At 37.5% G+C, this 18,918-nt stretch overlaps 3 protein-coding genes across 26 annotated transcripts; all 3 read right to left on the minus strand.

The window, feature by feature from the left end:
- Positions 1-356: 356 nt before the first annotated feature.
- On the minus strand, positions 357-5,062 carry LOC105045109 (GDSL esterase/lipase At1g09390). The gene is made up of 6 exons (XM_029264379.2): positions 4,807-5,062; positions 4,268-4,453; positions 3,776-3,936; positions 3,108-3,378; positions 2,818-3,004; positions 357-411 (listed from the first exon to the last, which is right to left on the minus strand). Exons 1-6 carry the CDS (start codon positions 5,060-5,062, stop codon positions 357-359), a joined length of 1,116 nt encoding a protein of 371 aa, XP_029120212.2.
- LOC105044957 (pentatricopeptide repeat-containing protein At1g56690, mitochondrial) lies at positions 3,241-9,072 on the minus strand. Of its 22 annotated transcripts, none has more exons than XR_012141390.1 (5): positions 6,679-9,072; positions 6,480-6,584; positions 6,320-6,387; positions 5,313-5,447; positions 5,061-5,126 (listed from the first exon to the last, which is right to left on the minus strand). XR_012141390.1 is itself a non-coding variant. In XM_029264563.2 (2 exons), exon 1 carries the CDS (start codon positions 8,927-8,929, stop codon positions 6,818-6,820), a length of 2,112 nt encoding a protein of 703 aa, XP_029120396.2. In that variant the 5' UTR covers positions 8,930-9,072; the 3' UTR covers positions 5,023-5,126; positions 6,772-6,817. The 22 variants fall into 22 exon arrangements, 2 of the variants coding, with proteins under 2 accessions (XP_029120396.2, XP_019706490.2); XR_012141387.1 differs by having other exon boundaries at positions 5,313-5,534; XR_012141397.1 differs by lacking the exon at positions 6,320-6,387 and having other exon boundaries at positions 6,480-6,568; positions 6,772-9,072.
- Positions 9,073-10,518: 1,446 nt separating this feature from the next.
- Positions 10,519-17,976, minus strand: LOC105044959 (uncharacterized). 3 transcript variants are annotated; one of them, XM_010923074.4, is made up of 8 exons: positions 17,773-17,976; positions 15,944-16,001; positions 15,289-15,436; positions 15,112-15,185; positions 14,480-14,989; positions 13,618-14,172; positions 13,305-13,517; positions 10,519-11,987 (listed from the first exon to the last, which is right to left on the minus strand). In XM_010923074.4, exons 2-8 carry the CDS (start codon positions 15,983-15,985, stop codon positions 10,893-10,895), a joined length of 2,637 nt encoding a protein of 878 aa, XP_010921376.1. In that variant the 5' UTR covers positions 15,986-16,001; positions 17,773-17,976; the 3' UTR covers positions 10,519-10,892. The 3 variants fall into 3 exon arrangements, with proteins under 3 accessions (XP_010921376.1, XP_010921377.1, XP_073113698.1); XM_010923075.4 differs by having other exon boundaries at positions 10,600-11,987; positions 15,944-16,006; positions 17,773-17,910; XM_073257597.1 differs by lacking the exon at positions 17,773-17,976 and having other exon boundaries at positions 10,600-11,987; positions 15,112-15,288; positions 15,370-15,436; positions 15,944-15,983.
- Between the last annotated feature and the right edge of the window lie 942 nt (positions 17,977-18,918).

An 18,918-nucleotide genomic window follows, 5' to 3' on the forward strand; every position in this document is an offset into this window, starting at 1 on the left:
ATATTCTAGTTTAGATTTATTGGATTTCTATATATTCTAGAATTACATTTCAGAAAAATATACAGCCATGTCATGTGGCTGATGCAAGTGTGAGATTTGCAGCATGACAGTAATTGACCATATGTGGTTGACTGACAATAAAATCATACTTAATGACATTTGTATTGGTGAAGATAATGGCGGCATTCTTGAACTTGGAATACATTTTATCAAGGAGATCACTCAATCTGGCATCAAAGACTTTAGCATCGCTATAATATGCAAGACATTGGAATGTATCAAGCTTGCTATCAGTTTTCTTGCACAATGCAAGTGATTGAGGCACACAATCGGGCCCAATACTTGGATAGGAAAAATTAACGGCCCAATATTGCATATGACAAACTTTCTGCCACCATTCTCATTTGTAGTCTGCAATTAGATAAAACATTAAGTTAATATGCTTAGACTTGGAGAGTATGTGGACTTGGATCATCATTAAGTTTCATTATTATCTCACAACTCTTGTTTAATATATCAGGATGCATGGAGTGTATAATACCATGCCAATACAGGAAAAGAATACCATAAAAGTTTTGTTGCACAGTGTTGCGTAGATGTTGAAAGGTGCGAACTGGGCCTTGTCCCAATAATCACACCTATCTAATTAGCAACCATAAATTTTAAATTTAAGTGTGTTCCTTAGTTAGGGCTGAATCCGGATCGGATATCTGCATATTCATATCTATATTTATTTTGTTTGACGAATATAAATATAGATATGGATATTATTCGGATGCAAAAATTTATATGTATATTTATTTTAAATGGATATGGATACAATTCAGATACTAAAAATATTGATATAATTATAGATATAACTTAGATTATTAAATTTTCTGACTATAAAATGAAATATATTATTAAATAAATGATAAATTAAGTTAATAACATATTTATATGGTTGTATATTTTTTTAAAAAGTTAATAAGTACTATATAAAATTTTATAGAATCATATGCAGATTTAGATATTCGGATATGGATCAAACACTTATCTATCCATATCCATATCTATTTTTCTTTGACGGATATGGATATGGGTATGGATATTAGTCAAATTCTTAAATTTTTATCCCTATTCAAATTGATTCGGATATGAAAATAAATTCAGATGGATAATATCTATACCATTTTTATTTTTATTTCTATTATTTACATCGATAATTATAGTATGGAAAGGTCTCCTTCTTTTTCTCCCGGAAAAATATTGAACCATGCTAATCAGTAGTTAGAGGGAAGTGTTTGGGGGTGTTTGGGATGGGGGGAGCGCTTGGGTTTGGTCCAAAGTCCACCTTTTTAATTTAAAGGCCTGGTATTGTACCAAAAAAAATTTAAAGGCCTGGTAGTCAGCATCAACAGTCGACGCCAATGAGAGCCACTTGATCTTTTCAATGGAGATAACACGAAAAGCTTAGTTCTTTCCACATTCAACGTGGTCTTAAAATAATACGAGTTATTTTTTTGGCTCAAAGTTTGAATCTTCTAGCCTATTCCATGCATTGAAGTTTGATAAAGTCTGTCATTTATATATTATGGGTCTTTGTTCCCCTCCAATGAATGTGATATATCTATCTTTGATTCTTCGTACATCATTGACCTGACATCATTCTTTGGCTCCTTATACCGAAGGTTGCTTGGGGCTGAAACCATATCCTTATCAATATTTATTTTATTTAATAAATATAAATATAGATATGAATATTATTTAAATATAAAAATTTATATCTATTTTTATTTTAAATGGATACAGATGCAATTTAAATATTAAAAATATAAATATAATTATAGATATTATTTAGATAATTAAATATTATAACTATTAAATTAAAAATATTACTAAATAGATGATAAATTAAATTAATAACATATTTATATAATTACATATTTTTTTTAAAAATTTATAAATATTATATAAAATTATATACGATTATATATAAATTCAAATTTTCAGATATAGATGGAATAGTTATCTATTCATATCTATATCTATTTTTTTTAACGGATATAGATATAAATATAAATATTAATTAGATTCTCAAATTTTTATCGATATCTGGATTAATTCGAATATGAAAATAAATTCAAATGGATAATATCTATACCACTTTAAAACCTATAAACTCATCATTAAGAAAATAAAGCATTTAATACACTGAGGCAGTTCTTTTATTTTGTGGTATGTATGCAGATGGATAAGGCTTATCACCGATCAAAAAGACGGGTAAGACACGTGCAAACCTAAGCTATTCAATGAATGGTTAAAATTTTCCATAGTACTCGAAAATTTGTTCTATGATTAAAATTTATAGGCTTGGTTGGTTGAAAGAAATTAGGCTTTAAAATGAGAATAGAAAAAAGTGACTTCCATTCCCATTCTAATTTTAGATTAAAATGGAAAAAACCCAAGAACCCAATCCTAACACTTCTCTAGATTTCAAATCCATTTTGATTCCGATTCCAATTCCAACTATGAACTAAATGCATCGGAGGAATATAACCATTCTAATTATTATTTCATCCCATTCTGATTTTATTTCAGATTGTAAAACAAATGCACCTTAACAGGCAATCATCAACCAAGTCTGTGAAGTTGATGGCTAAATTGAATACAGAAATGAAATTTCGAAGTGCACACGAAGTGGTCATCAATAAAACACCATATCCAGCAACAGTTAGATGTAACTCTTGCAAAGCATAATAATGATCCCAAGCTTCTATATGTGAAGGTGGTCAGCCTTTGCAAAGATTTTTTAACTTAATTTGGGGTTCAGAATACTTTGCTGACAATATCTTAGAAGCTATTATGCTGTTGGCAGCTTCAGTGTAATGAACTCCATCCCAACTGATATACCGAGAACCCACTGGACAAGCAGTGACATTAGGCTCACCACATTGCATACTAAATCTGTAATTATATGGTGTCCCACCATAGCCACAACAAGCCATCAATGGGTTCACAAAGCCTGAGAAAACAAGAAAATAAGAATCACTCCAAAACTTTCCCGATGCGATGTACAAAAGAGTACATCAAGTCACAAAGATTAATTGGTATAAAATCAAACTCACCGTATTTGGCATGATTGGTGATGAGACCATACTTGATCGCGAACATATCGGTATAAACAACTGTCGCATCCTTATATTTTGAACTAATTTGGTTGCAGAGGCCCCACAATCCAGCATTAAATTCTTTGGCAGCATTATTAACAGTTGCAAGACATCCCACTGCATCAAGCACACTATCATTTTTCTTGAGAAAAGCAAGCATTTGAGGTAAACAGCCCAGGGGACCAGTGTTGTATACCCAGAACTTTCTGCCACCATTTTTATATATAGACTGCATTCAGATAGAAAACAGTAAACTTAGAATCGCAACATGAATCTTCAATTAATTCCCATGAAAAAAAAAAGAGAGAGCAAATATTCAAACCATAAGAACTCTATTGACCCAGAAGAATGCATGGAATATATGTTGCAAACTCTAGAATAAGCAATTTATAGATAACATAAAGATATATGTCACTGAATTAACCAAAACCACCCCGCACATATATAGGAAGATATGCCAAAGAAGTTCAAATGATAATTAAGAGGTGCAACACATCATCAAAGTAATACTTGATAAAGTCGAATTTACATCATCCATCTCAGATATGGATTTACAAATGACACATTGTTCTTTTCATGAGAATATGAGTAACTAATGAGATTTACTGTGTAAGAGAATAACTTGCCTTGATGGCATCTTTGATCCTCGAGAGAATAGATGGGATTTTTTCAATGACTGCTGAGTAGCTTACATTTGAACTTAATGCAATGCTAATATCATTCTGCCCCATGTCAAAGGAATAAACCGCATTTCGGAACCCCTTTTCGCTGATCAATAATCCTAAGCCTGAGATATAACATACTTTCATATTCATCTGTAATAATTAGAAAAACTCTCTCTATTATTGAGAAAATGATGTCATGAATCAAGAACTGAGTACCAGATGTGAAGCATGCTTAAGCAATGGCTCAAAGTTTATATCACATTTACTTGATTCCACATGAATTTATGTTATCTGGACCAATACTCTCTTACTAGCTTTAATAACTTGGCTAGTTGCTCAGGCCCAATTCTTAGACCCATATACTGTTTTGCAGCATGCAAATCATGTCCCTGATGAAGTCCAACTAGCCTCACTTCATGCATGATCTAGCAACAACAATCACAGAACATGTACCTTGTGCCCTGAGCTCTCGAGTGCGATTCTTGAAGTGAAAGAATTGAAGTACTTGAGTAGACAAAGTGAAAGGAATTGCAGTTGGTTCAGTGGCTGCACCAGCTACAGCAAAGTTCACTCCATGTGAAAAATTCGAACCTGAAGACTCCAAGTATGGGCTCAAAAAGTTAATCTTCAAGCTTTCACCTGCAGGAGTAATAGACAATATCAGCATACACCTGCTTCCAAATAAGGCCAGGCATGGGAGCCCATGAAGGAGACCTAGCCTACCAAGACAACAACTCATTTTAATTTTAGCCTCACTTGGTACAAGCTGAACAGATCAAAGGTCCATAATTCGAACCTTTTCATTTGACTAACAAAATTTTAAACCAAGCTTCATGAGATCAGAATCAAAGAGAGAGATAAGATTATGACTCATAACTCGCTCTAAACTCTTTCCATGCAAACTTATTTGATTAGCATAGAAATCTTTTAATCAGTGCAATCCAATTAGAATAGAGGTTGTTCATGAATGGGAACAGAGATGGATCACATACAGATGAAATCAATGTACAGCTGGCCATCACAAAAGCGACCAGTGGTCTTGTGGAAGAACCGTCGGCCAGCAGGTGGGCCAAGGTAGAGGCCAAGTCCAGCCATAAGCCCTCCTGTGTCAGAGTTTGAATCTCCAAAATTGAAGAGGATACATTTGGAATGAACAACAGTTGGCAAAGAGCAGAATACATGAATCAGGACAACTTGTAATAGAAGAGCAAAAAGAAATAGAGGACCTCCTGACACCCCTGCAGTCATACCATTCCCCTTCTTGTATTCTCTGTGTTATCTGTCCTCTCATCTAGAACTGCACCTCCTTATCCTACAGCACAATTTATACACCACAGACTGAATTTTATCCACATGAAGAATGGAAGGGTCACATGCAGGTGAGAGAGTTGCATGTTACTATGTTAGAGCCTACACAAAAACTATATAATAGAAAGAAGAAGACAAAATTGCCTTTAGCATTTAGAATTTCTCAATTAGAAAAAGAGTGGATCAATACCTGTAAGAAAAAAGTCAATGAACACCAAACAGGATCTTATTTGACGCCCACCATCAAATTGGACATTGGGATCTAGACATACGAGCTCAGAGGACACAAGAATGAATATAATCTCAATAGCACAGCTGTCATCTACTGAGATAAGCAACAAAAGAAATTGTCAAGGGAGTTGTCCAAGTGATCACGTGATCTATTTCCCACTTGCTATGCTGATCTGTCATCCTGATTAAAATAATAAACCAAGATCCATGTGACCTTTAAAGAATAGAAAGTTTGACTTCTATTTATTGGGATATAAGCCTCCAACCATTATGCATATACTTCCCTTAAGACAAGGAGCGTCTACTTTAAGTCAAAGCTTTTACAGACTAACTGGTCTTTACTTTATTAATTGACATCTTTTTCTATATTCAGACCACACAAGTCGAGAAATTAGGTAGATCCAGGATCAGGAACTCAGGTGTTCCACTAGCCAATCTACTCTCATTAGGGAATTTGTCATTTGTTGAGATGATCATTATAGATTTCCTTTTCCCTCTTCTGTTTTTGACTTTTTTATTCAGACCACACAAGCAGCTGAGAGCTTAGGTAGAACTAGAATCAGGAGCTTAAGTGTTCCACTAGTCAATCCACTCTCATTAGGAGATTTGTCACCTATTGAGATGATAATCATAGATTATGGCAACTGAAGCCAGCACTTTTTTGTTTCTTTTTCCTTTTCTCCTTTTTTTTTTTTTGTCTGTGACCATCGATCCATCTATCTACATGTGTCTATTCGTTGACATCTTTTGACTTGTCTCTGTTCAATGACTTTCTTATTTTTAACATATCTAAAACTGTTGGTATTATGTGCATAGCATGGCTTTCCATTCACATGGGATTAAAGACAAAAGCAAAAAAAGACGGCTTAATGTCCTAAAACCATCAAAATCAAAAAGGAAGATGGGTAGTAGAAAAAGAGCTACAGATGAAATCTAATGCTTCATATGAAATAGGTACAGAAGTACAATTTATTCTGGCAGCACTTTTTTTGCCTCACAATCCCAGTGTAGGCTGCAAGCAGTAAGGACCAGTTCTGTTGGTGATAAAAATTATATCAGTGCACATGCATTGCTATATTCCTGACTGGAAATTTTTAAGACATAAAGATTATGAGATTATGTTTACCTCTTGTCCAGAGCAAATATGCATGAATTTAACTTCCTTAAAAGTCTGGCAACCATGCGGTGGATGTAACTTGATTGACAATAATTCACCTGATATTTCAATTTTCTTGAATAAAAGAAAAAAACTAACAATTTAATTGGAGAATTTAACTGTCCACAAAGAAAATATAATGTTATTTGATTTGCTAGACAATACAAACCTTGATCATGCATAATCAGTAATATAGCAGGTTAGGCCATCCAAATTCTACTGAAGCTGCCATCATAGAATAAACAAGTTCAAAGAGATGTACCAAATTTGATATGTTCTTAGGAAGAGGCTGCACCATGCCTGGGACATCACCAATAATCCCCGCAAGAACAAGACCCATCTTTGAAATGATGAAATCTATTTGCATCTCTCAAAATGATCTCTCGGCCGGTGACTTTTGCAATCAGCTTAACTGCAGAATGGCAATCCCCACACACCCTAAGGTTCTTCATGACACGAATCGGCACTCCTGCAGGAATCTTCAGAATCCCAAATGCCACTGCTTGCCTCTCACTATGGTACCGCAAGTTGTGAGCCTTCTGCTCCTCATCAACATCATGCAGCACATAGCTACCATCTGGAGAATACCCTGCCTCCCTTAACAGTCCATCTAATCTCTCCAACATGCCAACAATTAGTTTGTGCTCTGGATGTGCCATTACATCTCCACAGGAGAACATGTGCACATTCTTGCCATATTCAATCCAGCTAGACCCTGGAGACTTGCTCACATTCCTTATGCTCATAATCTTCCTCAGCTCTGCAACATCTTCCCATCTCCCACTGGAAGCATACATATTAGATAGCAAGATGTAAGGCCCTGCATTCCCAGGCTCCAAAAGCAACAGCTTTTTGGCAGCAATCTCAGCAATCTCTATATTCATGTGGGTCCTACATGCACCTAACAAAGCACCCCAAATGACAGCATCAGCCTCGACAGGCATGTTCCTGATCAAATCCATCGCTTCATCAACATGGCCAGCTCGACCAAGTAGATCAACCATACAAGCATAGTGTTCAGCTTTTGCTTCAACCGAAGAATTCGACCTCATTGATTCAAAAATTTCTCGCCCTTCTTTAACCTTCCCTGAATAGCTACAAGCAGAAAGAACACCTATAAATGTGATCTCATCAAGCACCATACCCGTGGACTTCATATCATTAAAAACACTTAAAGCTTCCTTCCCTAAACCATGTTGAGCATAGCCAGTTATCATCGAGTTCCACATTGCAACATCTTTTGAGTCAAACTTATCAAATATTTTCTTTGCCTTCATGAGTTCACCACACTTAGCATACATTGTCATCAAGGCTGAGACAACAAACACATCCGCACCGAAATGGGACCGCAGCACTGCTGCATGAACCTCCCTACCATGATCAAGAATTGCCAAGCTGGCGCAAACAGTAAGAATGCTGATAATTGAAGGGAAATTGGGACAGATTCCATTCATCTGCATCTTACGAAACACATCAATTGCAGCCAATTGAAACCCATTTCGCTCATACACCTTCACCATCGCACTCCACGACCCATCATCCCTCTCTGCCATCCTATCAAAAACCTCCCTTGCCTCTGCCACCATCCCATGCTGCCCGAAACCAAGGATCATTGCATTGCAAGCAACCAACGAGTGCTCCGGCATTCTCCGGAACAGTTCAGCCGCCTCCTCGATACGGCCGGCCTGGATATATCCAGTGAGTATGGCAGTCCACGAGACCTCGTTCCTCTCTGGCATCACCTCAAAGAGCTTCCTCGCGAGGTCCACCTGCAGATTCTGAGCATGTCCTGAGATCATGGCCGTCCACGAGATCACATTCCGCCGCGGCATCTCATCAAACATTTCTCTGGCCTCCGACATGCGTCCGAACTGGCAGTAGCCAGAGATCATACTGGTCCGTGCGACGATGTCCTTCTCGGGCATCTCGTCGAAGAGTCGGCGGGCGTCGTCGATGCGGCCGTCCTGGATGAGGCCGCCGAGCATGACGGTCCAGGAGACGACGTTCCGCTCGGGCATGCGGCGGAAGAGGGACTCGGCCTCGGCGATGGCGCCGGCTTGGACGAGTCCGCGGACCATGGAGGTCCAGGAGACGACATTGTGCTGGGGCATGGACTCGAAGACGGCGCGGGCGTCTGCGAGACGACCGTTCTTGAGATAGCCGGAGATCATGGCGTTGTAGGAGGCGGTGTTCCGCTGGGGCATTCGGTCGAAGAGCTTCTGGGCTTCGGAGGGGTGGCGGTTGAGGAAGTAACCGGCGATGAGGGAGTTAAAGGAGACGACGCTCCGCTCGGGCATCCCGTCGAAGACCTTGCGGGCGGCATCGATCTGGCCGAGGCGAGCGTAGCGGTGGATGAGGGCGTTGGCGGAGACGATCGGGGCGGTGCAGGTCGGGCGGAAGCGGAGCGGAGGGAGGCGCATCGATCCGACGGTGATGATTAGAGGGTTGGGCGGTGTTGGTACCTGAAAGAGCCGGGATTGTAGTCAATGCGTATAGATGGTGATTCTTGTGCATTGGCTCCAAGTCAAGGCCAAGGCCGGCCCCTGGGTGGCTTCTCACTCGGCCACGACCATGATAAAGCCATTCTCTAGATGGGCCCCACAATGCCATCCATCCCCTTGAGTCCAAGAAAAGAAAATGTGCTTTTTTTTAAAAAAAAATTTCGTGACAAACAAAGCACTTTTATTCGTCATCTTTTTACTACATTTTAGTACATTTAAAACGATATAAGAATGTAAGAGGATGGCCATTATAATAATTTTGAATGAGATTTGTTATTTTATATAACATATATTATATTATATTATATTATAGCATAGTATATATAAACACTTACAAGAGTCATCGTTACACTTTTATCATTATCATCATTACATACAAATATATATAAACACTTACAAGAGTCATCGTTACACTTTTATCATTATCATCATTACATACAAAAGAAACCTTTGTGACAAGATTTTTCTCTATAGTTCAAATATCTTCTGTAATTACCAATGTTAATACTACATCAATTACACACTAAAAAAAATCTTAAGTACTCTAACAAGATCAATAACCTGATCGGTAACTTTTAACTAATCTTTTTTTATAACTAATAAACAATACAACCATAGACAGATAGGTAGGTAGATCGAGTTTTTGAGATTAGAACAGAAGTCCAAGGACCATCAATCCACTTCCATCTTCATCTTTACACAAAAAAAAGAAAAGAAAAGAAAATAAAGAAAATAAAGAAAATAAAGCATCTCTCTCCCACGAATATTAGTAATAGCTGTCTTTTGAGCATTACCCTACTACCATACCAGTAGTCTTTCAAAACCTTAGCTTCTACCTTCTCTCTCTTGTCAAAGACCCTAATACCAGTCTCCTCAAAACTCCATTTTGCAGCTTGTCATGTCACTCTATCCTTCACCATGATGCATTCAACATCATGAACTATCTATCATTCCTAGCTTATCAGACTGGCTTCTTGTTTTTATTCAACAGAAAGCAAGGAACAGAAGAAATTGATATTATTTTCAATGAAAAAGAAACATTTCATAGCAATGCACCCTAAAATTAAAACCTAAAGAAGATCCAATCATTGATCATGAATGTAAGCGTGGTCATAGCTCAACAATGAGCCCCTCGTATAACTAGATAATCAGCCTCCTCGTTACTACATACAAGGAACATTTTTTTCTTCTTTTTTAATGAAGACAGAACTCTTTAGAATGTCAGGAAAAGCATCAGCCGCCAAGTCCAGAATATATGTTTTGATTATCGCCCATCAGTAACCCTACAAACGAAAAATAATTACAAGTACAATAACCCCAATTATATTTCTGGTTTGATTCTTTGTTCCCTACATAGGGCATCCACAAAGTTGAGATTCTACAAGGGTCCACCTCACCAATCTCCTTCAAATAGCAAGTTAGCTACAGAGAGTCATAAAGTGCCTGATAACCAGGTTCATAGTTGCATCAAAGTTTCTAAACACCAATGCGAGATAAAACACCAGAGAGACCAGAAAATAACTCGGTAATTTATAACTATATTTCATCTACTGATATCGAAAACTGAAAAAAGATTACAACCTGTAAGCTTCCAAAATGAAATTTCAGCAGTAGCTGAAAAACAATTGCCCCATCCTCTATACCATTCCCCTAAAACACCAACAAGAACTGAAAAAGTAGTAAACAAACAGCAAATTACCTCCACCGAAGTTTTAAGACTTGGTGGAGTGAATTGGACTGACAAAGAACGACGCGCTTCTGTAAGTTGGACTAACACTGGAAAATAGTTCAGTACGGTCAACTAGCATTGCCATTAAAAGACCCATTGAGACAATACAAAAGATAGAAAAAAGCAATCAGCTTGCTGTTGTAAACCTCCACTTCATTTCTTTGGTGGATGATTGTCAGCAGTTGATCCCTGCTTGCTAAGTTTTAGTCCTTCAGATTCACTAGGAACAGTCCCTGCATTTGTAAGCCTGGAGAATGATTCACCAAAACCTTTCACCTTGATTTGAACTGAACCAACTTTGACGACATCAGCTGGTGCGGTCTCTGCTGCCATGACCCCAGAGCTTTTCAAATCACCCCCCATTGGGTGAATAGAGAAAGACCCAATCTTCATTATAGTATTCACACTCTTAGCATCTCCTGCCTCATCAGGCTTAGCATTTGTGGTATCATGAGATGATTTGGAGGAATCCAGCTTTATTGTTATCTGTCCACTGCTAAGGACCGAATTACCTGAACTCTTAGCATCCTTGGTCTTTGTGGAGCCATCCAGTATTGATAACTGATCAGCTTTTCTCCTCATTCCATCTTCCTTGGGAGGTAGATGTACCATACAACTCTGTTTTTCTCTATCAGCTTTTGAAGGCTGATCAACTGCACCCATTACTTGTTTTCCATCCATTTTCACATGATGATCAAAGGTACTATTCAATTGCTTTTCATCAGCTTTTGAAGGCTGAGCAACTGCAGTGCTTGATTGCGCGCTGCCTGCCTTTGAAGGCTGATTGGAGAAATCAGTCGGACATTTGCCATTGGCTTTGGAAGGTTGATTGATGGCAACACTCGACTGTTCTCCATCTGCTTTAGGAAGCTGATCAATTGCAATACCTCGCAGTTTTCCACCTGCATATGGAGGATGACTAACCATAACATCAGTCTGTCTCTCATTAGCTGTTGGAGGCTGACCTGCTGCACTGCCAGGTTCTTCCTTGAGTACTTTTGAAGAGTGGTCTATTACTGATTGCTTTTCACGTGCTTTCAGGAGGTCTGTTGTACCAGCTGGTTTGTTTGTAGGAACAAATGCAGGCACATAAGGAGCCCCATTGAAGCTTCTCCCAAGATGCCTATATTTTTCTTCAAGCATCACCTTCTGTCGCTCCTCATAAAACATGAAGTCATCAAGTATCGATGTCCTTAGAGGGCTACTCTTGAATATATTCAGCATATTCATGCCTGAGTTATATGGTATCTGATATAAATGAGGCAAAATAATGAGCTCAAATTGGAGTAATTAGGAATTCCACTTTAAACATAATCATTAGAGATGCATCAGAAGAGAGCTAAGAAGTACTAAAACATTCAGTTGTGACAATCATTTTACAATCAATGTAGCAGCTGAGAGTCACCAGGGACTACGTGATATGCTGCAATTTTAAGTTGATGATAATAAAGCAAAAAGAAGCCAAAAAAAAAAAACAAAAAGGACAGAACAAAGAAACAAAATACTGTAAGAAAAATATGCAATTCATTATTAGCTCTCTCCATGTAATGGAACCAACAAGGAACTTGAAACGGAAATCTCAATGGAACCTGCAGTGCCAAACCAAAACCACCTATCCAGTAACAAAATCCCAACATGATCTTTCAACAACTATATGCAAGCAACAAGAACATCATCACCTCCCACCCAAAAATGGAAGAGGGATTCTTAACTCTTTGATATAAAAGTTAAAGTTTAAATTATAATAGACCAGGCTGATCAATAAAGAAAATCCTAATTAAGATCCTGTACATGAGAAACTGTATGATGGTGCCCTGACAAGACACTCAAAATATAAATAGAAAGGGAAACAAAAGTCACGCTCCTTGAATGTGACTCTGGTTCTTCACTTGGTTAAAATGCAAGAGTAGGACAAGCATCAAACCAGGTGTACTAAGGCTCAAAGTCTTGGCAAAAAATTCAAAATTCTAGAAACCAGATAAAAAAAAACTTAATTCTTCCTCCTTCATTTGTCACCTCTAGGCCTCTAAATTTTTTTAACCATCTTCAGAAAACAAAATTATTAAATAAACAAACACTTGAAAAACACTAAGAACACAAAATGAAAGCCTTGAATCTTTGACAGAAGTCCATATGCATTTCAACATATTGACAAATTAGTTGCACTGATAAGCAATGTCTACTCACAGACAAACTATGCCACGTTCTTGGTTAATCAGAAATAGACATGATGGATTATATGTGAATTGTCTCTCAAAAGCAATACAAAATTTAACCACATCTAATGTACATTCAATTACCATAGTAAACAAACTATGCCATGTTCTTGGTTAATCAGAAAGAGACATGATAGATTATATGTGACATGTCTCCATAACTTATCAAAAGCAATACAAAATTTAACTACATCTATGTACATCTAATGATCATAGCTAGTTAACGTTGTTACAGAATGGAACACTTCAACATGAAAAAAATAAGTTTCAGATATATGCACTTGGCCAACAGTAAATCAATGCTCAAGAAAGGGCAGCAAATAGTAAAGCAGGAAGGATTCGCCGATACCTCCTGGGTATCTCTGCTATTTGTTACAGGCTTGTTTTCATTGTTCTCTAATATGATGTGACGAAAGCTAGCATTTGGCACATCCTTTATGATGTGCCATTTGACAAGGAAGCTCCCAGTCCACTTATCTTGCTGCCAGAAATCCATGTCCTTCTTGAAATCAACAGGTCCAATCATCTCAGCAACACCACAAAACTGGCCACTTGCATTAACCTGCATGCAGTAAATTCACCAGCTAAGGATCACCATATAATGCGTCAACAGAGTTATGGTGCCTCAGATAAGGTATCCAAATTAAAGAAAGATCACTCACAGAAAAGAAGAGAAAGACCGGACACTTTCTTGGCTTTCCTACAGATATTCTCTGTGCATCTTCATATGCACTATCCAACCTCTTGTTTCCATTAGGAGTGCTTGACCACACATTATACTTGATGCTCTTGTGCACATCATCTTCACTATAAGATTTGATAACAAAGAACTTGGCATCTGGATAGTCAACTGGGAAGTCATCCCTATTATATTGGTCAGCATTAATGATGACGTTTCCCTCTACGGTACGAGCACTTGCTTTACTCAGTTCAGCCCCATCAGAACCAGCTGACATCCACTGACCTTTCAACCTGTTTGTCCTAGGTCCCCTATTTTGCTCAACTAATATATTTGGGCTTCCACTACCATTGTTTGCAGCTGCATTAAAATGGAACCTTGGTCTATATGTATCCACTGATGCCCATCCATGAACATTGGATCCAAAGTTTGTGGAGTCATCATTAGATGATGCAGCAACTTTGGTGGGACCAGGAACAAAAGTAATTTCTTGTGAGAAGCGATCTGTTGGTTGCATCAGACCAGAAGAAATACCCTCCTGCAAACAATGTATTCAAACACAAACCCCAATTTAGGTTTAAAAAAAGGTGCAGCAACTAATCAAGATAGTGAAGCAGGTTTAGCAATATAATCTCAGGGGACCTATAATGTGGAAATGCACAAAGAGAGAGAAAAATAAAAAAAGGACCATTAAATAATATGGCACAGTTAAAAATTAACTGAAGCCCATGACTAATCATTTTAAGTGGCCAATGATCCATTGAAAAATCAACTGCACAAAGGACATTCAATGAATTTCTGCCCCAATTAAAACCAGTACTGTTCCTAAATCTCAGTAATAGTACCTGATTTATAGTACTGGCACTACCACGCATCACGGAGTCCTGTAATAAAGGCTGATTACTTTGTGGCATATTGGCTTGGGTCCCTTCCGATGGTTTTGTTGTGGTTCGGTTCCACTGTGAGGACTGGTAAGGCTCAGATGCTGGTGCCAGACTCCCTGTGGCAGCTGTTTGAGAAGAGGCAGCTGCACCCAGAGATGCTTGCAGAGGAGCAGATTTTGTGCCTGCATTAGCAGATCTGATAGCAAATGATGCATCACCGCTGAACAACAAAGGGTCCGCAGAGCTATGAGGCACAAAATCCAAAGTAGGGTGAACAATGATTGGAATATAAGCAGGTGAAGAAACAGGAGTCTGGTATGGACTGCTGAAATACTGCTGGTTTCCTGTAAATGTGCCATCAACTCCTACGACCGCACCAGGTATGTAAGGATTGTATTGGTTGTATGGTGTCTGTGCATATCCATAGCTAGGTGTATAATATACATATGGCAAACTTTCAGTTTGCATGCCCTGCAAGATCAAAGAGCAGAAATATTACAACATAAGAGGTGCTGGGTAATATATATATATATATATATACATACATAACATTATCAGTCATCCTAATCAGACTTCATTTAATTAGACTTTACCGAGTAATGGAGATCTTGACCATCTAATGCAAAAATCCCATGGTGGTCACCCCATTCACCAGGCGGTTCAAATCCTGTTTTATGAAGTACACCAATCAGGCAACAGAGACCCCCCAACATTTAAAAATTACTTAAGTTGATCACTCAATAATGAAATCACCGAAGCTAAAAATTCACCTGTACAATAATACCCATAATTGTTAGCAGCTGGATAGTTTAGACCCTGATTAAAAATATATTCTGGTGCCACTTCATTACCCATGTAATCAACCCCACCAGGAGGAGGAACAAATGCAACATGGGGGTTCAGACCAACACCAGGCATCTGTAAACCAGAGGACAGGAACAGTTCTCATTAACAGATGGAACTCTTATGTCCAAAGAATACTAGTTAAAATTATAAATCTATAAAACCATCTGCTTAATGTAGAAAAGCAACTATCATTTCATGCAACAAAGAAAATGCTGAGATCCCATGCACATCACAGTGTCTTAACCTGTAGTGGCCTGTCGACTTACGCCCTTTCAGCATGGATAAACATGACTTGATACTGCTCAGCACCAAGCCAAAAAGTCCTTTTAAAAAGTAAAATAAAATAATCACATTCTCTGCCGGCAGCACTTAAATCCTTGACCTCAAGAAGTTTTCATTTGGCTAGAGATTCTCATTTTCAATTATTTCTTTAGTTTGTGAAGTTTAATCATTCCATAAGTAGTAGACTAAAAAGAAAAACTTATTCAATCAAGGCTCGCTGAAATTGTTGATGTCCAGATCTTCTATTGAATATTATATAGTATAATGCAACTAAGTGCTGCTGAAAGGCAAGAGTACCATGTATGTCTCTGTAGGTCCAGGTTCAGAACCAGCATGCATCTCTGCACCAGAATGGCTGCCCTTGTGGAAGAAACAATGAGAAGTATGAGAAAGTAAGCATTTACAAATACCCATGCCCATTTACAATATAAGAATTAATAAAACAAACTGTATGCACACAAAAGCCAATTATTAGAAAAGTCATGAGAAAAAAAAAAAAAAAAAAACAAAGACAATACAAGTTTTAAATGAACCCTGCATATAAGAACAGTAATTAAAAAATATTCTGTTACCAACAAGAACTTTACCATTCAAACCTAGAAAAAAACTTAAATAAAGGGCAATAAGGCCCTCAAGGTTGCATCTTCCACAATGCCAGAAAATAATGAGGCAGAAATGAAAATGTCGAGATGGATTTGTAGCAGAAAAGAAGGATACAGGGCTACAAGCATATTAGAAGGGATTGGAATTGCACAAGTTGCAGATAAAGTGATACAGAACTAACTGGAAAGGTATTGGCATATTAAGTGAAGACCTAAGGAGAACAGAAATATTAGTAAGAAGCGGTTCTCAAACTCGTCCTGAAAGATCTGAAGAAAATGTAGGAGAAGACCAAAGCTAGCATTAGCAGATTTTGGTTGAGAGGATTTGAATAAGCCTGTAGTAAAACTAGAGCCCTTTGTAGGAACAAATAGCAAATCATTGTTCATAAAGCAGTAAAATCTGGACAAGGCATGATGGCTATGGTTGAGGTATCTGATAACAAGATTCTTCCCCCCAAATAATAGATAATGGCTATTTAAGTGAAATCACATTCAAGAATTACCTTGGGAGAGGAAATATGATTGAATAGTTGGTAATTATATGTGCAAAAATTAATTCATTTAATGTAAAAATAGGTGCAACTATCAACTACAGATGATTATTCAACATTCCCTTGGGATCAAAATCGAATTGGCATAAAGCAAGCAAACAAAAGAAACGTACTACATTATATATACCTACATAGAATTGTGTTGAACTTGTCTTGGCTAGAAATTTATGTGGAATGCAATGACATTGACAAGCATAATATTATTCTTCTCATAATTATTTTAAAGTGCTTCACAAAAATATTATTTCTATATGTGGGCATCGGTTCTCTAGTTTATGGCCAATGATGCACTTTCTCACCAGAAAGAAAGTTTTATCAGAAAGTTGATTACTAATTCTGCATCCGATAATACTTGTTCTCGAGTAAGTTATCAACATTTACAGTAAAACAAGGCAGAACATCCACCTATTTGCTGTACTACCTATAATGCCATTTAAGTCAAAGCAGAGGCCAACTTTAACAGGATGCGACCTCTCTAATAACACAAATCATAAACTTCAACCTTACAATACAACACCTTCCGCATATCATAAGGCAAGAATATTCTTTTATCACCAAAAACAAATAATATCGTATATCAAGCAATTAAAAGCAAACAAATTCCCCAGTCACGCATCCGAATATCATGTTCTCAACTATTTTTTCTTTCCAATAGATAAAAGTTGGGCCGCTAAGACAGGGTCCATAGTGACATAAGAAACAAACATCGATAGATCAACGACACAATTCATATAATAAAGCCAAACCACTTCATAAAACGCAATCCGGAAGCATAAAAGACCCTGAACCCAACCCAAAGTCAATATTTTTCCCGCTGTAGAAAATCAAAAGACCATCAAGAACCCATGAAAACCATGAAATCTTGCAGGAAAGACCAAAAATATACCAAAACACAGCATAATAAGTGAAAAGGTGAGATTTTTTCCACGTATACGAAATAAGAGAATCAAAAAAGAAAAAGAGAGAAGCTTACCGGCAATGGGAAAGGGAACCTTAGCTCAAGCCATGAGCGACTCGGTAAGAGGGAAGACGGGGGGTAAGGGGAGGGAAATATGGGAACCTTCTATGGCGGCAGCAATTTCTTGCACCATAATTTTTCCAATTCTGGTGCAGAGAAGCGCCTCAAAAAGCCCTAACCCTAAAATTTATACATTTCAAAAAGGGAAAGGAAAAAAGGGTTGAGGGGGCCGCTACCGGGAGGGGCTCAGGCAATTTATAGAGAGAGGCAGGGGGGGAGGGGGGTTGCGGGGAGATTCTCAAATGGAAAGCGTTAGGAGAGCCGGTCTGATACTAACAAGAGTGCCCTTGTCTTTGTTACTAAAAATCGAAAATACCCCTTTGTTCTGCTTACAATTATCTGACGAAATGACCGTGGGAAAAGGGATTGGTGTAATATGATTTCCTGATAAGGGTAAAATTGTCATTTGGGGATTCCTTTTCACTTTTGCTGCAATCTGAGTTGCACGAATCTAAATGGACGTGGGAGGTGGCTCCTCCTCTCTTTCTTTCCACCCCCTCCCAAAACGATAATGAGTCCATTTCCGTAGATACAAATTGTTTCTCCTCGTAGTCTCTGATCAGAAAATTGGCCCTCCTGACCTAATCGGGTGCATTAGCATGGATCAGGAAGTTCTTGTCACCTATGGATCTATGATTAAGTTTGGCAGGTATAGCGTGAAAAATTGCATTCTCCAATGTACATTGATCACATCGGTGTATACGAGTTGTGTCCATATATTTTACATATGGATGCTTAAATTTGAGAACACGTTTGCTACGTTGGAAAATTTTTTCTTTTCAAAAAATTTTAAAAAATTATTTTTTATAAATAAAATTTTAATATATTTGATTGATCATAAAAAATAACTTATTATAGAATAGCTTATATATAGTTGAACATCTATTCTCTTGAAAAAATTATGTAAAATACCTATTATATCCTGAATAAATATAAGACGATATCTTTTTGAAACTAAATTTTATATAAATATAAATATTATATTTATATTAATAAAAATATAATATTAATATATTATAATAAAATATTAGATCATAATAATTTGTTTAAAAAATTTATAGGAATATCTCCTCAACTTTAGCTCAATTTTACTCACACCCC

The sequence above is a fragment of the Elaeis guineensis genome, chromosome 5 (assembly GCF_000442705.2).
Source record: "Elaeis guineensis isolate ETL-2024a chromosome 5, EG11, whole genome shotgun sequence".
NCBI classification, from domain to species: Eukaryota; Viridiplantae; Streptophyta; class Magnoliopsida; order Arecales; family Arecaceae; genus Elaeis; species Elaeis guineensis.

Excerpts from the sequence above, each read along its gene's own strand:
- LOC105045109 (XM_029264379.2), bottom strand. The coding sequence starts at position 5,062 with ATGACTGCAGGGGTGTCAGGAGGTCCTCTATTTCTTTTTGCTCTTCTA. Across the intron at positions 3,937-4,267 it reads TCGAGAGCTCAGGGCACAAG|GCTTAGGATTATTGATCAGC; the intron begins GTACATGTTCTG and ends GTTATATCTCAG. Across the intron at positions 3,005-3,107 it reads CACCAATCATGCCAAATACG|GCTTTGTGAACCCATTGATG; the intron begins GTGAGTTTGATT and ends TTGTTTTCTCAG.
- LOC105044957 (XM_029264563.2), bottom strand. The coding sequence starts at position 8,929 with ATGCGCCTCCCTCCGCTCCGCTTCCGCCCGACCTGCACCGCCCCGATC.
- LOC105044959 (XM_010923074.4), bottom strand. The coding sequence starts at position 15,985 with ATGCATGCTGGTTCTGAACCTGGACCTACAGAGACATACATG. Across the intron at positions 15,437-15,943 it reads GACCTACAGAGACATACATG|ATGCCTGGTGTTGGTCTGAA; the intron begins GTACTCTTGCCT and ends TCTGGTTTACAG. Across the intron at positions 11,988-13,304 it reads ATAGCAGAGATACCCAGGAG|ATACCATATAACTCAGGCAT; the intron begins GTATCGGCGAAT and ends CATTTATATCAG.